At 41.2% G+C, this 13,271-nt stretch overlaps 1 protein-coding gene across 1 annotated transcript in view; it reads left to right on the top strand.

Moving 5' to 3' along the window:
- The window catches only part of LOC103068508 (S-adenosyl-L-methionine-dependent tRNA 4-demethylwyosine synthase), a 152,488-nt gene that overhangs the window by 45,705 nt on the left and 93,512 nt on the right, over positions 1-13,271 (top strand). Inside the window, exons 5-6 of the mRNA XM_007469913.1 lie at positions 9,019-9,137; positions 10,641-10,750. Coding sequence (XP_007469975.1) covers positions 9,019-9,137; positions 10,641-10,750 — 229 coding nt within the window. The remainder of the gene's footprint in view (positions 1-9,018; positions 9,138-10,640; positions 10,751-13,271) is intronic.

Here is a 13,271-nt window from a genome sequence, read left to right as displayed (position 1 = left end):
TCGGTCCCCTACACAGCAGCCAGATGTCTCACTCTTTCACTCAGAACCTCCAGGGGTTCCCATCTCACTCAGTCTGGTCTGCCATTCTTTGGTCCAGCCTTACTAGCCTTCGTGCTGTTCCTTGAATACACTGAACTCAGACTCTTCTCTGGCTTTCTGGTTTCTGTCTGCTCACTTAGATCTCTGCTCAGTGAGCCTCTATCAGAGAGGCTCTCCCTTGACCGCCTGATATAAAATAACAACCTTCCCTCCTATCCCCTTACACTGCTTGGAATTTCTCCATAGCAATTATTACCACTTAATAGATTATATCTTGTTTATTATCTGTCTCCTCCCTTCCCTTTTCAGGTCCTCCCCAACCTAAGAGTCTTTGTTTTTCTTTCCAATACCAAAAACAGAGCCTGGCATGTAGTAAACATCTGTCAGATGAATTATATAAAGCCCTGAACCCAAGGAAGACCCTACTTAGTGTAGTTCTGATCTACTTGTTCAGCTTTATTTTCTGTTTTAACCTTCATACATCATGTGCTGCTTCTCTTCCCTGCTCTGATCTCCACCTGACTGAATCCTACCCATCTGTACCAGTCAGGAAAACAGAAACCATCCTGGGTATTTTAGCAAGAACAGATTTAATAAAGTAAATTAACTGACTGCTTACAAAGCCACTGAAAGGCCTGGGGTAGTGAAGGTCAGAGAGAACTGCTTGCTTTGAGAAAGTTGAAAAGTGCTGGACTCACAGGACACTGCTGGAAGTGACCTGAGACGCTGGCAACATTAAAGCAAATGTTTCTCAGGAGCTTGCTTGGAAGCTGCTGCAGACTCAATGTTTGTTGTATGCCCTTGTGTCTGCCAGCTGCTGCCAGGGAGGAATAATGGTTTCTCCTTTCTTGCCATTTAAATCTTGCATAAATGCCTCTTCTTGGTGGAGTCTAAATCAGAACCCCTTGGGCAAGGGAATCTGAGAAATACGGTGTTAGGGCTCCTTAACTCCTGCTTAGAAGCACAGGCACAGGACTCAGTATTAACAGCATGGTCTACCTCTTTGGATACTCAGCATCTGCACACACCCTTCTACCTGTATTTATGTTTTCAATCCATAATATAAATAAAACATTTGCTTGTGCCTAACCTGTTGCAACTATTATTCATGCACGGAAGGATGTACTCACCCTCTCCTTTCACGCTCTTTTGAGATCCTCTAACCTAAGGATGACATTATAAGGTTAACCACCACTGACCCATCTTATATAAAACAGTTGGAGGGGAGGAGAAACAATTATATGTATCCAAACAAGGAAGATAATATGTATATTTATAACTCTGCTCATATTCACACTTGGTCACCTGGTCATGGTTGGTATCTATACCTTCCTTCCACGGGGCAGGCCATGTTCCTCTGTGCTCTATCAGTAATGCTTCTTTACCAGGTGTGTGATTCTGTCAATGAAGAGTTTGAGCTGGTAGTGGCCCCTTCTGCAAGCTTTTCTGAAGTTCTACTACTGTAAATGAGAATACTAAAGAGATGTCCCAGAGATCCCCTTGGTTCTTGACAATTTGTTTCTATGGCATGAGATGCTCAAAGGAGCCAGGGGCTAGTGTTAACTGTGGAGAGTCTGCTCGTTCAGGCTACAAGCCAACAAGTCACCTGGCAGAGTTTCATAGATGTTGGTGGAGGACCCAGGACTCCTGGGTCAAAGACAAAGCACAGCAGGCAGATTGAGATTCATGTCCAGTTGGGGAGACAGATTTCTGCTGCTTCCTGCTCCTTTGTCTTTCCTCAATCCTCCTCCTGTTTGTACTTTTTTAACAGTTTGTTTAACCAGTTTAGAATTTATTTTGCTCTGTTGTATGAAATAAACATCTAAATCAAGGGTTAGCAAACCTTTTCTTAAAGGGCCAGATAGTGACTTTTTAAGGTTTGTGGGTCATATGATCTTGTTGCAACTTTTCACCTCTGCCATTGTAGCCCCAAAGCAGCCATAGACGTAAGTAAACAAATATGGGTGACAGTATTCCAGCAGAACTTTACTTACAGTAAACAGGCAATAGCCTGGCTTTGGCCCATGGGCTGCAGTTTATTGACCTCTGCATTGAACTCTGCATCCCCTGTCAAAAATGGAAGAGTCTGAAACTTTACCCTACTTGCAGGCTAGCAAGTTAGCCTGCTACAGGTTCATGGATGCTGGCAGAAGGCAAGTACAGTTTATTACTCATAATAATAGCAGTAGCCAGAATATTATCATTTGCTCTGGCTCCTGAGCCCCGGTTCCCATAAAGCAGCACTAGGAAGGCCAGGTGTAACATCTGCACATACGTTGTAGGAGAGGAGCCCCAGGCTTAGGGAACATCAATCTTTTATAATTGGCAGTAATCCTGCCTGACCTTTGCCCTAGAGGGACACATCTTCATTATACCGAGCAGTAAGCATACCCATCATTTGCCCCAGAGGGAGACGCTGTATCTTCCAAGGCTATTCACTATGTAAAACTTTTTGAAAAGGTAGTCTAGAATAAGGGCAGTCAGGGCCTCTGCTTGCAGGGCATTCAGAGAAGGACCCATGGAGCATTGTCTCCCAGCACCCCACCTCCATCCCCACCAGGTTGATGTACACAGAGCCTATCTAGCGGTGGTATCTTGCATTCATTCAGTGTGGATCTACTGGGCTACAGTTGTATTTTCGAGGTTGTATTGCTCTTATTTGCCTCGAGGATAAGAATTCATGAATTAATGAATCTGAGGTTATTTATAACCTTTTTCTCCTAGGTTTATAACATGAAAACTTGGTTCTAAGCATGTATTGCTCTCATGTGTTTTCTTTTTGCATCCGGCTTACCTACTAATTTTTAGATATGGAAGCACTTCCTTTCAAAATGTAATGTCTAAAGACTTCCAGTCTGGACAAGATGGCATAAACCTTTTTCTCCTTGCTCCTTCCTGCTATGCACAACTCTAAACCCTGGAAAACACAAGAGGCAACCAAACAAGAACTCTGGAATGGGGTAAGAGGAAGGCTGACTGGTTTGGGACCCCAGCACTGCAGGAACAACAGAGCAGCAGGATGTCTTACATCCCTCCACCTAAAGAAGAAGGCAGCCCAGACCTTGTGTTTACTGAGCCTTAATCTAGCAACAGAAGGCCACTCAGTTAGGCTTGTTCTTCCCTAGTATGGACTGGGAGTCCCTCTGACATATTCAAGTGAGCCCGGAACCACTGGCAAAGGGGATCAGTTGGGAGCCCCACCAATAAGCAGCTGGGACAAGTGCTTTCCTTCCCTGCTGGACCGTAAATTCCCCTCTCCTGCTAAGAGATACCAGGCGGTCAAGTACAAGTGGAAAGAGAGAGACTCCTCCTTACCACCTTACTCCTGCAACAGTCGACCTGGCCTGTGAAATATTCTCCATGCCTGCTGGGCCCAAGACTCCCTTCCCCCTCTGAGAGTTACCGTGGTGGCTGCGTGGCACTGGCAAGAGGGACACCACCACAAGAAGTGGCCCATCTGGAGAAGTCAAGCCTCTTTGTGTGTCCTGAGACTTCCCTCTCCCACTCAGAGTTACTGGGGCTGCCCAGGGCCATTGGCCAGAGGGACTCTGCCACACGAGCAGCCTGCTCTGGGAAGCCTGCTGGCCTGAGACTCGCCTCCTCCATTGAGAGACCTCTAGTGGGTCACCCTGGAGAAACCTCTTTCACCCACTCTGATGCGACCAGCGGAGATCAATGGGAGCCCAAGCAAAATTTCAGTGCAAAGCCTCTGAAAATTAAACTGCCGTTGGAGCCACAGCATACAAAAATAGTCCAGGACCTGCAGGCTCAACCTAAACAAAGTGCCTGCTGCTAAAATGAAAGAATGAAATAGGATCTAGAGCCTCCTAACATAGTAGACAAAATGTCTAGGATGCAGTAAAAAAAAAAATCGCCTGTCATTCCAAGAACCGTGAAAATCACAACTTGAGCAAAAAAAGATAATGAACTGAAACCGACACCAGATGAATCAGATGGTGGAATCATCTGACAAGGATTTTAAAGCAGCTGTCATAAAAATGCTTCAGCAATCAGTTACAAAGTCTCTTGAAACAAATGAAAGAATAAAAAATCTCAGCAAAGAAATGGAAGTTATAAAAGGAACCAAGAAGGAATTATAAAATTGAAAAAATACAATAACAGAAATAAAAACTCACTGATTGGGCACAGTAATAGAGTGGAGATGACAGAGGATAGAGTCAGGGACCTTACCAAATAACAGAATGATCTGTGACCGGGACAAGTCAATAGAATTTACCCAATCTGAACAGCAGAGAGAGCAAACTCCAAACAGGATCGAACCAAGGACATCCACATGGAGATACCCTAAAATTAATGATCTGAAAACTAAAGAAGAAAAACGTCTTGAAAGATGCTAGAGATAAACAATGAACTAACATCAATTCGATGTCAGATTTCTCATTTGAAATCATGGAGGCCAGAGGGAAGCAGCATATGGTTTTCAAGTGTTGAAAGAAAATAACTGTCAATCATGATTTCTGTGACTGGCAAAACTATCCTTCAAGAATGAAGATTAAATAAAGACATTATCAGGTGAAAGAAAACGGAAAGAATCTGTTTCTAGCAAATCTTCTCTTAAAGACCAGCCAAAGGAAGCTCTTCAACCTAATGAAGTGATAAAAGATTCTTAGAGCACCAGAAAGGAAGGCAGAATGATGGAAAGAGCAGAAATATGGGTACAAACAGTAAATGATCATTTTCCTTATAACTTTTATAAATCATATTTGATGATTGAAACAAAAATTATAATACCATTTGATACTCAAGACAATAATATTTAATTTAAAAGAGGGAAAATTAAAGAGATCTGAATGGAAGGGATGTTTCCACATTTCACTTGAAGGTGGTAAAATGTTTTTACTGGTAGACTGTCATAGGTCTACTGGTATGTATATTTTTATACCCAGAACAACCACTACAAAAACTATACAAAGAGATACACTCAAAAACAAAATAAAATTAAGATGGAATCCTAAAAATGTTTAAGTAACCTGTAGGAAATCAAGAAAAGACTAATAGGAATGAGAATCAGAGGGAATAAGCAGGAAACAAATAATAAAATAGTAGACTATTTTAGGGCTAATTCATAAATAATTACTTCAGATGTAAATATTCTACATATATCCATCAAATGATAGAGGTTGGCAGAGTGGATTTAAAAAATGACCCAAATATAAGATGTTTACAAGAAACTCACTTCAAATTCAGTGACACAGGTAGGTTGAGTAAAATGATAGAAAAATATATACCATGCCAACAGTAATCCAAAAAGCAGGATTGCCTGTATTAATACCAGGTTAAGTAGACTTCAGAGCAAAGAAAATTACTAGAGACAGAGAGTGACATTTTGTAATGATAAAAAGATCAATCTACATTATATGAATATGTACCAAACATCAGAGGCTCAAAATAAATCAAGCAAAAGCTGACATAGTTGAATGGAGAAATTAGAAAAAAAACAAAAGAAACCAAACCCACAGTTACAGTTGGTCACTTGGAAATTGCCTCTCAGCAACTGCTAGAAGTACTAGACTGAAAATCACAAGGCTCTAGAAAATCTCAACAGTAGAGTTAACCAGTAGGATCTAGTTGACATATAGAGAACATACCACCCAGCAACAGGAGAATATGCATTTCTTCCAAGTGCCGATGGAACATTCACCAAGATAGACTATGTCTTAGGCCATAGAACAAACCTCAGCAGATTTATAAGTATTAAAAGCATACAGAGTGCATTCTCTGACCATAATGGAATTAAACTAGAAATCAATAATAGAAACAAAAGGAAAATCTCTAAATATGTGGAAATTAAACACACATTTCTGAATAAGCCTTGGGTCAAAGAGGAAGTCTCAAAGGAAATGAAAAAATACATAGAACTGAATGATAGTAAAAAAAAAAAATTATATCGATGTATAGGATGCAGCTCAAGCAGTGCTCAGGGAGAAATTTCCAGCAATGCATACTTATATTAGAAATGAGGAAAGATCTCAAATCAGAAACCAATGAAAATCTAAGTAAACGTAAATAAAAATTTAAATGTAAATTGAAATAAATGTTCATGGATTGAAAGACTCACTATTGTAAAACATCAGTTTTGCCCGAATTGATCTGTGGGTTTAATGCAATTCCTATTAAAATCCCAGGAAGGTTTTTGTAGAAATAGACAACTTATTATAAAATTTGAAAGGAAAGGCACAGGAATGTAAAATAGCTTAAACAATATTGAGGAAGAATAAAAGGGGAGGAACCATATATCCAGATATTGCAGCTTACTGTATTGCTACAGTAATCAAGACGGTATGGTGTTGGTGGAGGGACGGACACAGATCAATGGGACAGAATGGAGATCTCAGAAACAAACCCACAAATATGCTTAATTGATTTTTTACAAAGGTTCAAAAGCAATTCCTTGGAGGAAGGATAACCTTTCCAACTAATGGTGCTGGGGAAATTAGACATCCATAGGCAAAAAACCAAAATAAACCCACCACCACCAAACCACATACACCAAAAGTACACACACTGACACATACACACACACAAACATATATTTTGAGTTAAAAATTAACTCAAAATGGATCAGGACCTTAAATCTAAAGTGTAAAACTTACAGAAAACAGTTTTTTTTTTGGCGATACGTGGGCCTCTCACCGTTGTGGCCTCTCCCGTTGCGGAGCACAGGCTCTGGATGCGCAGGCTCAGCGGCCATGGCTCACGGGCCCAGCTGCTCCATGGCATGTGGGATCTTCCCAGACTGGGGCACGAACCCATGTCCCCTGCATCGGCAGGCGGACTCTCAGCCACTGCGCCACCAGGGAAGCCCAGAAAACAGTTTTTAAAAGAAAAACATGCCCTCCTCACATGTGTCTGTCCCTTTATCCTTTTAGCCTTTCAGTATTCAGTTTGGACATCTCACCTCTGAGGAGTTCTCACTGGTCCTGGAAGGCTGAGCCTGGTTGGTCATCTGTCCCATGCGCTCCAGTAATACCATGCTGGACATTTGTCTTTTCTCTGCTTGCCCAGCATCTGAGTGTTTTCATGTTTGGGGAATTTCCCATTAAACGGGCTTTGTTTGATGTGAGGGCCCACTGCCTGCTACAGAAGGTAAGGAAGACATACTGTTTCCTGGTACCACGTCGTGGCAACTTGGGTATAAAAGTGTCATCTAGGATAGTCATTCTTTTCAGCCGGAGACTTTGAGTGTGGAGTGGGTGATGGAAAGGGACTGGGACATGGAGAACTCATTCTTGTGCTGGTGGCAGCAGCATCTGCCATTCAGGGGTGGTGCTGGTGATGGTATCCAGAGAGGGGTGGTGTCTGTAGTATTTGGCTTCTGGGGGATTGAGTGGTGGTCCTGCTGCCAGCCTTCCCTCGTTCTTGCCTTTATAATGGGTCTATGAGCTGTGAAATCCTTTCAATAAATGCTTTTTCTCTTTAGCCAGACTCCGTTTCTGTTGCTTACAAAAGAATCGTAATTGATTCAATCAGACTATCATAATAGTATTGCACATTTTTCTTGCTTACTTGCCATTTCCTCCACACAGATCATGGGTAGGGGCTCTGTCTTATTAGTCATTGTACATTCAGTACACAGCATGCTTGAAGTACATTAACTAATTGCTAAATAATTAGAGAAACATGCAAGTCTTCAACTTGGTTTCTCCATTGGCTGATATTGATATTTAGTGGTAATTACTCTGTGACTTTTGCACCGTGGTGGACTTTGTAGTTTTCAGTGTTACTTGCAAGTTTTCAGTGCTACTTGCAAGATATAAATATTTTGTTTGCCTTCTTTGTTTGCCTTATAGGGAACTTGGAAGAGAATTTGTAGAAACAGTTATCCTGAACAATATTTTTCCTTCACTCTATTTTTCTTAGTGTAAGTACTAAGTGAGATGGACAGGGGAACCCCTTTTATCAGGACCAAAAAATAAGACTTTGTGATCAACTGTCATAGTAACAAGCTGGTAGATTTTATGTGGACAGCATTGTAATATCAGTACACTGATGTATATTATACACTGATATATATGTGTAAAGGCTCTCCATCTATGTCTCCTCGTTTGTCGTTCCCATTGTTAGTTCCATGGTATGTCAGTCACTTAGGCTCAAAACCTCAGTTATCTTGGATGACTTCCTCTGTTTTGCCCCTCTAATTGGGAATGGCACTGATTGTACCTCTGAGGTACCCTTCCTGTTTCCTCCACTAATGTTTTGAGCCAAGTCACCATGACCTTTCTTGCATAACCTCCTCACAGGTTTCACTTTTACTGAATCAAGCCCATCTTGCACAGAGCTCCTAGATGGATCTTTCTGATGATACCTCAGGAAGCTTGATAGTATCTTGTGATTCGAACCCTGAGTTGATCTGCAGTGTTTCTTCAAATTACCTTTCTTACTGCACTTCCCGTGGTTTTACCAATCACGTATTAAATAGTGTTCTTTTTTGGAATAATCTGTTTCTTGTGTACATGCTGTTTGCCCCCTCAACAGTCTCAGTATATTCAAATTCTACCATTCGGTTGACATAGAATATGCTCCAGGTTGCATTCCCTAACCCACCCTCTTTTATTAAATGCAGAGATACTCTTTCAGATGAGCGCTACACCGCCCCCCCCCCCATTCTGGGAGCCTGTCTTATCTCTCCTTTGGCATTATATATTATTGTACTAATATTTGAGGCAGTTGGGTGGATTTGAAAATGAAAGCATCCATGGTTCTCCCTATAGAACTTTCAGAGTTAATGAATCATAGATTTATCTCATTAGGTTGTAGAAAACCCAGAGCAGTATCAAAACCCAAACACCATCAAAACACTATAAGGCTTTAATGTTAATTTTCTGCCTCATGCAGCTACCAGTAGGGGTATTTATGCTTATGAAACACATGGTTTCTTCTTTAAAATGATGCCTTGGTGTTTTGTTTCCTTGCTGTGAGGACTTTATTCAAATTATCGTTTGTTTTGTACTTTCACAGTCCATGCTCCGAGGGAGAGGAGGTTGCTATAAACATACGTTCTATGGCATTGAAAGCCATCGTTGCATGGAAACTACCCCGAGCTTGGCGTGTGCAAATAAATGTGTCTTCTGTTGGCGGTAAGTAAAAATGAATGGCCATGGTGACCAAATATGTAATGATCTGTAATAATCAATTTCTGCCCAACACTGTACTCAGATTTACCTAAAGCTCTGTTTCTGTAATTAGTCCCCTTTTTCATTCCTAATATTATATTTATGCATTTGTTGTTTTTTTTCTTGATCAGTTTTATCAGGGGCTTGCCAATTTTTTTTTCTTTTTAAAGATGCTGCATTGGGTCTTCGTTGCTGCATGCGGGCTTTCTCTAGCTGCAGTGAGTTGGGGCTACTCTTTGTTGCGGTGTGTGGGCTTCTCATTGTGGTGGCTTCTCTTGTTGTGGAGCATGGACTCTAGGTGCGTGGGCTTCAGTAGTTGTGGCACGCGGGCTTAGTAGTTGTGGCTTGCAGGCTCTAGAGCGCTGGTTCAGTAGTTGTGGCGCATGGGCTCTAGAGCGCAGGCTCAGTACTTGTGGTACATGGGCTTAGTTGCTCCACGGCATGTGGGATCTTCCCGGACCAGGGCTTGACCTGTGTCCCCTGCATTGGGAGGCGGCTTCTTAACCACTGAGCCACCAGAGAAGTCCTGCAAAAGTCTTTATTACTCCATTTTTGGAAAGATATTTGCACTGGGTATAGAATTCTGAGTTGACAAGTTTGTTTCCTTTAAGCATTCTTTCAGGTGTCATTATAGTTTCATCTGGCTTATTTGTTTTCTGATGAGTTGTCAGAAATAATTTTTAACCTTTGTTCTTAAGTAGTGCGTCCTTTTTCTCTAAGTTGAAGGTTTTCTTATTTTCTTTTGTTTTCATTAGTTTAGATACCGTATTTTTAGGCTGTTTTTTTTTTTTTTTTGCGGTACGTGGGCCTCTCACTGCTGTGGCCTCTCCCGTTGCAGAGCACAGGCTCCGGACGTGCGGGCCCAGTGGCCATGGCTCATGGGCCCAGCCACTCCGCGGCATGTGGGATCTTCCCGGACCGGGGCATGAACCCATGTCCCCTGCATCGGCAGGCGGACTCTCAACCACCGTGCCACCAGGGAAGCCCTAGGCTGTTTTTAAAATACACTGGTTGTTGTTGTGCGAGTTTCTTCGATCTGTGGTTAATTGTTTCTCATTAACTTTGGAAAATTGTTGGCCATAATTTTTCTACATTTTTTTCTGCTTTGTTCCTTTCTGGGATTTCAATTAGGTCTTACCATTGCACTGCCTCTCAGAGAGGGTCTTGCAACAATATTCTACTGGTGGTCGTTACTGGATGCTTGTTGGTCTGGTGTTATATGGCTGCGAGAGGGGTGCATGTTTTATATTGTCCTGAGTAAGTCTCAGTCTTGGCCAGGCACTTGCCATCTACCCCTCTCTGCTAGGTGTCATGACTCAAAATAAGTTGTAAACTACAGCCATAAATAGCTGAGCTTTTTGTAGGAAACCAACCCTGATTTTATAATTATATGGACTCCCTCATAGGAGGTAACTAGCTGAGATTTAATGCAGGGAGTCCTTTAGAACTTCTGCCTCTTTTTTCTAGGCACCACACCAATCCAGTGGGTACTGAATGGCGGTGGAAGATGGACCAGGCTGAAATGATCTTAAAGGAAGCCATTGAAAACCATCAGAACGTGATGAAGCAGTTTAGAGGTATTTATTGTCCCTCTACAAACGGATGCTAATAGTCTGAATTAAATTGGCAGAGGAATTGCCTCCTTTGGCAGGATTTTGTCCTTCCTGGCAGTTCTCATATAGGAAAGTAAAAACTTTGTAGAAATATTATATATATTTTGGCCTTTTTAGTTTTTACTAATAACTTTATATCTTATATGACGGGAGAATTAAAAAACTTAATTCAAAGCTTAGCTATTTATAATATGGTACACTCAGCCTGTAAGTTTTGCCTGGGAATATATCCTCATTCTTTCTAAAAACTTTGGCTATTGTTCTGTCTTGTTGGGTACAAAGCAGCCTTGTGAATGGACTGAAAATTTTAGAACACTGGAAAATTTTTAAGTAATATCAGTTGGTATTGGGAAAGCATTTTTGAATAAATGCCTTACGAAAAAGGAGGGTTAATATTAATCAGATTTCCTCCACATGATCCACAGTGATGTGCAGAATTCTGCCACTCAGTTTCTAGAATTTCCTGATCTAGTTGTGTCTCAGAGTTCAAAGTATTTGATTCTACTGGGGATTGCTTGTTCTCAAGCTTTAGTGTGCATCAGAATCGTGCATTAAAGTAGAGATTCCTTCCCCAGAGAATGATTCAGTAAGTCTGAGGTAGCAACCGAGAATGTGCGTTTTGAGCAGATTTCCTGGTGGTATCGATGTTATTGAACTGGGGACCATACTTTGAGACCCACTACTGTAGATAGATGTGGAGGACTTGTAAAGTGATATAACGACAGCTGCAGATGATCAACTGAAATAAATCTATTAGGTTCCCTGTTAAATGTGCATGCCTCTGTCTCCACCTGCCACTTGTTAGTCCTCTCCTCTTTATCCTCCTTTCCTTTCATGTACAACAACAAAAAGATGAATTCCAGCTAAGGTTGTTTTGACATAGGCCCTCTTGTGGTGCTAACATCATCAATGGGAGTCTTTATAAACCCCAGTAATTAGCATTTTGATTCTTTGATGCGAAGAAATTCGTTCGGTCAGGTCACTGCTTCTTGAGGTCTCAGTGCTTCTGATGTTGTTTTCCTAACATCACCCAGCAGTTCTCCAGGTCTCAGCAGACACTGCCTGGGTGTCTGACAAATTTAATTCAATCCTGACACTGTCTGGAGATAGCATCAGGCCCCACAGGTTAAGGATTCAGTCCTATAAGACTGCCCCCCACTTCAGCTGCCAATCACAAGTCTGGGATGTTACCTGTGCTTCTGACCAACTGGCTATAAATTGGAAGTTCCCACACCCTCCTCCTTGGGTTCCTGGTTTGTTAGAGTGGCTCACAGAACAGAGAAACATTTGCTTATTTTTACCATTTTATTATAAAGGATATATAGAGGTCACAGAAGAACAGCCAGGTGGAGAAGTTCATCTGGAAGGGTCCCGAGGCCAGGAGCTTCTGTCCCCATGGATTTGGCCCCCCTCCTGGCATGTTCACCAACCCAGAAGCTCATCAGATCTTGTTCAAGAGACTATAGAGCTTAATTTGTAGCCCCCTCTTCCCTTTCTCACAGGTCTGTGCGGTTGAAAGTTCCAGTCCCTTAAACACTTGGTCTTCCTGGTGACCAGCCCCAGTCTGAGGCTATTTAGGGATCCTACCCTATGTCACCCCATTTGCATAAATTTAGGTATGCTCAAAGGGGGCTCCTTAAGAAGGGCAAAAGACACTCCTACCACTCAGGAAATCCCAGGGGTTCTAGGAGCTTTGTGTGGGGAACCAGGAACAAAGACCAAATCTATTTGTTATTTTTTACCGTGGTACTTCTGATTTCCTAGGAGAAATTGGGAAAGCAATGCAAATAACGATTCAAGATCAGTAATAAATTATAAAGGATAGTCAATTATACCTTAATTTTATTCTTTATGAATTTTCTAGGGAAAGTTGCCCTGTACATATTTGTGTGTGTCTATGTATGTGCTAACCTACTGTACATCTTCAGAGATGCTAATAAATATTTTAATATTTCATCTTGGCTTTTAGTCTCAAGCAGTTTTTTTTTTTTGAACAAGTCATTTTCTCTTATTTGGATAAAGCAGTGTCTCTTACCAGTCTCTTGGAAAATTAAATGAAACTGTGTGGTAAAGAACTAGGAAGTCTCCACATCAGGAATTTATTAGCTTTTCTTAGACTGTTTGTTGATTTAGTTAATATTATTGATTGTTGGTCTTCAAATAAACCATATGCCTTTTAAATAAATTTCAAGGCAAAGTCTTGTTTTCTTTTGGATAGTTACTAGTCAGAATTCTCCAGAGAAACAGTCAACACACCCACTGTGTGTGTGTGTGTATATATATAGAGAGAGAGATAGATTGATAGAGTTAGATTGGCTTAAGGAATTGGATCATGTAATCGTGCAGGTTTTGCCAATCAAAAAGATAGATAAAAATAATCCATTGGGGTAGACCAGCAAGCTGGAAATTTAAGGAAGAATTGCAGTTCAGATGCAGAGGCAGTATGCTGGCAGAATTCCTTCTTTTTTTTTTTTTTTTTTTTTTT

The sequence above is a fragment of the Lipotes vexillifer genome, unplaced genomic scaffold, assembly GCF_000442215.2.
Source record: "Lipotes vexillifer unplaced genomic scaffold, Lipotes_vexillifer_v1.1 scaffold128, whole genome shotgun sequence".
In the NCBI taxonomy this organism is placed as follows: Eukaryota; Metazoa; Chordata; class Mammalia; order Artiodactyla; family Lipotidae; genus Lipotes; species Lipotes vexillifer.
Note: the sequence above shows the minus strand (reverse complement) of the source record. Positions and strands in the feature narration are given on the sequence as shown.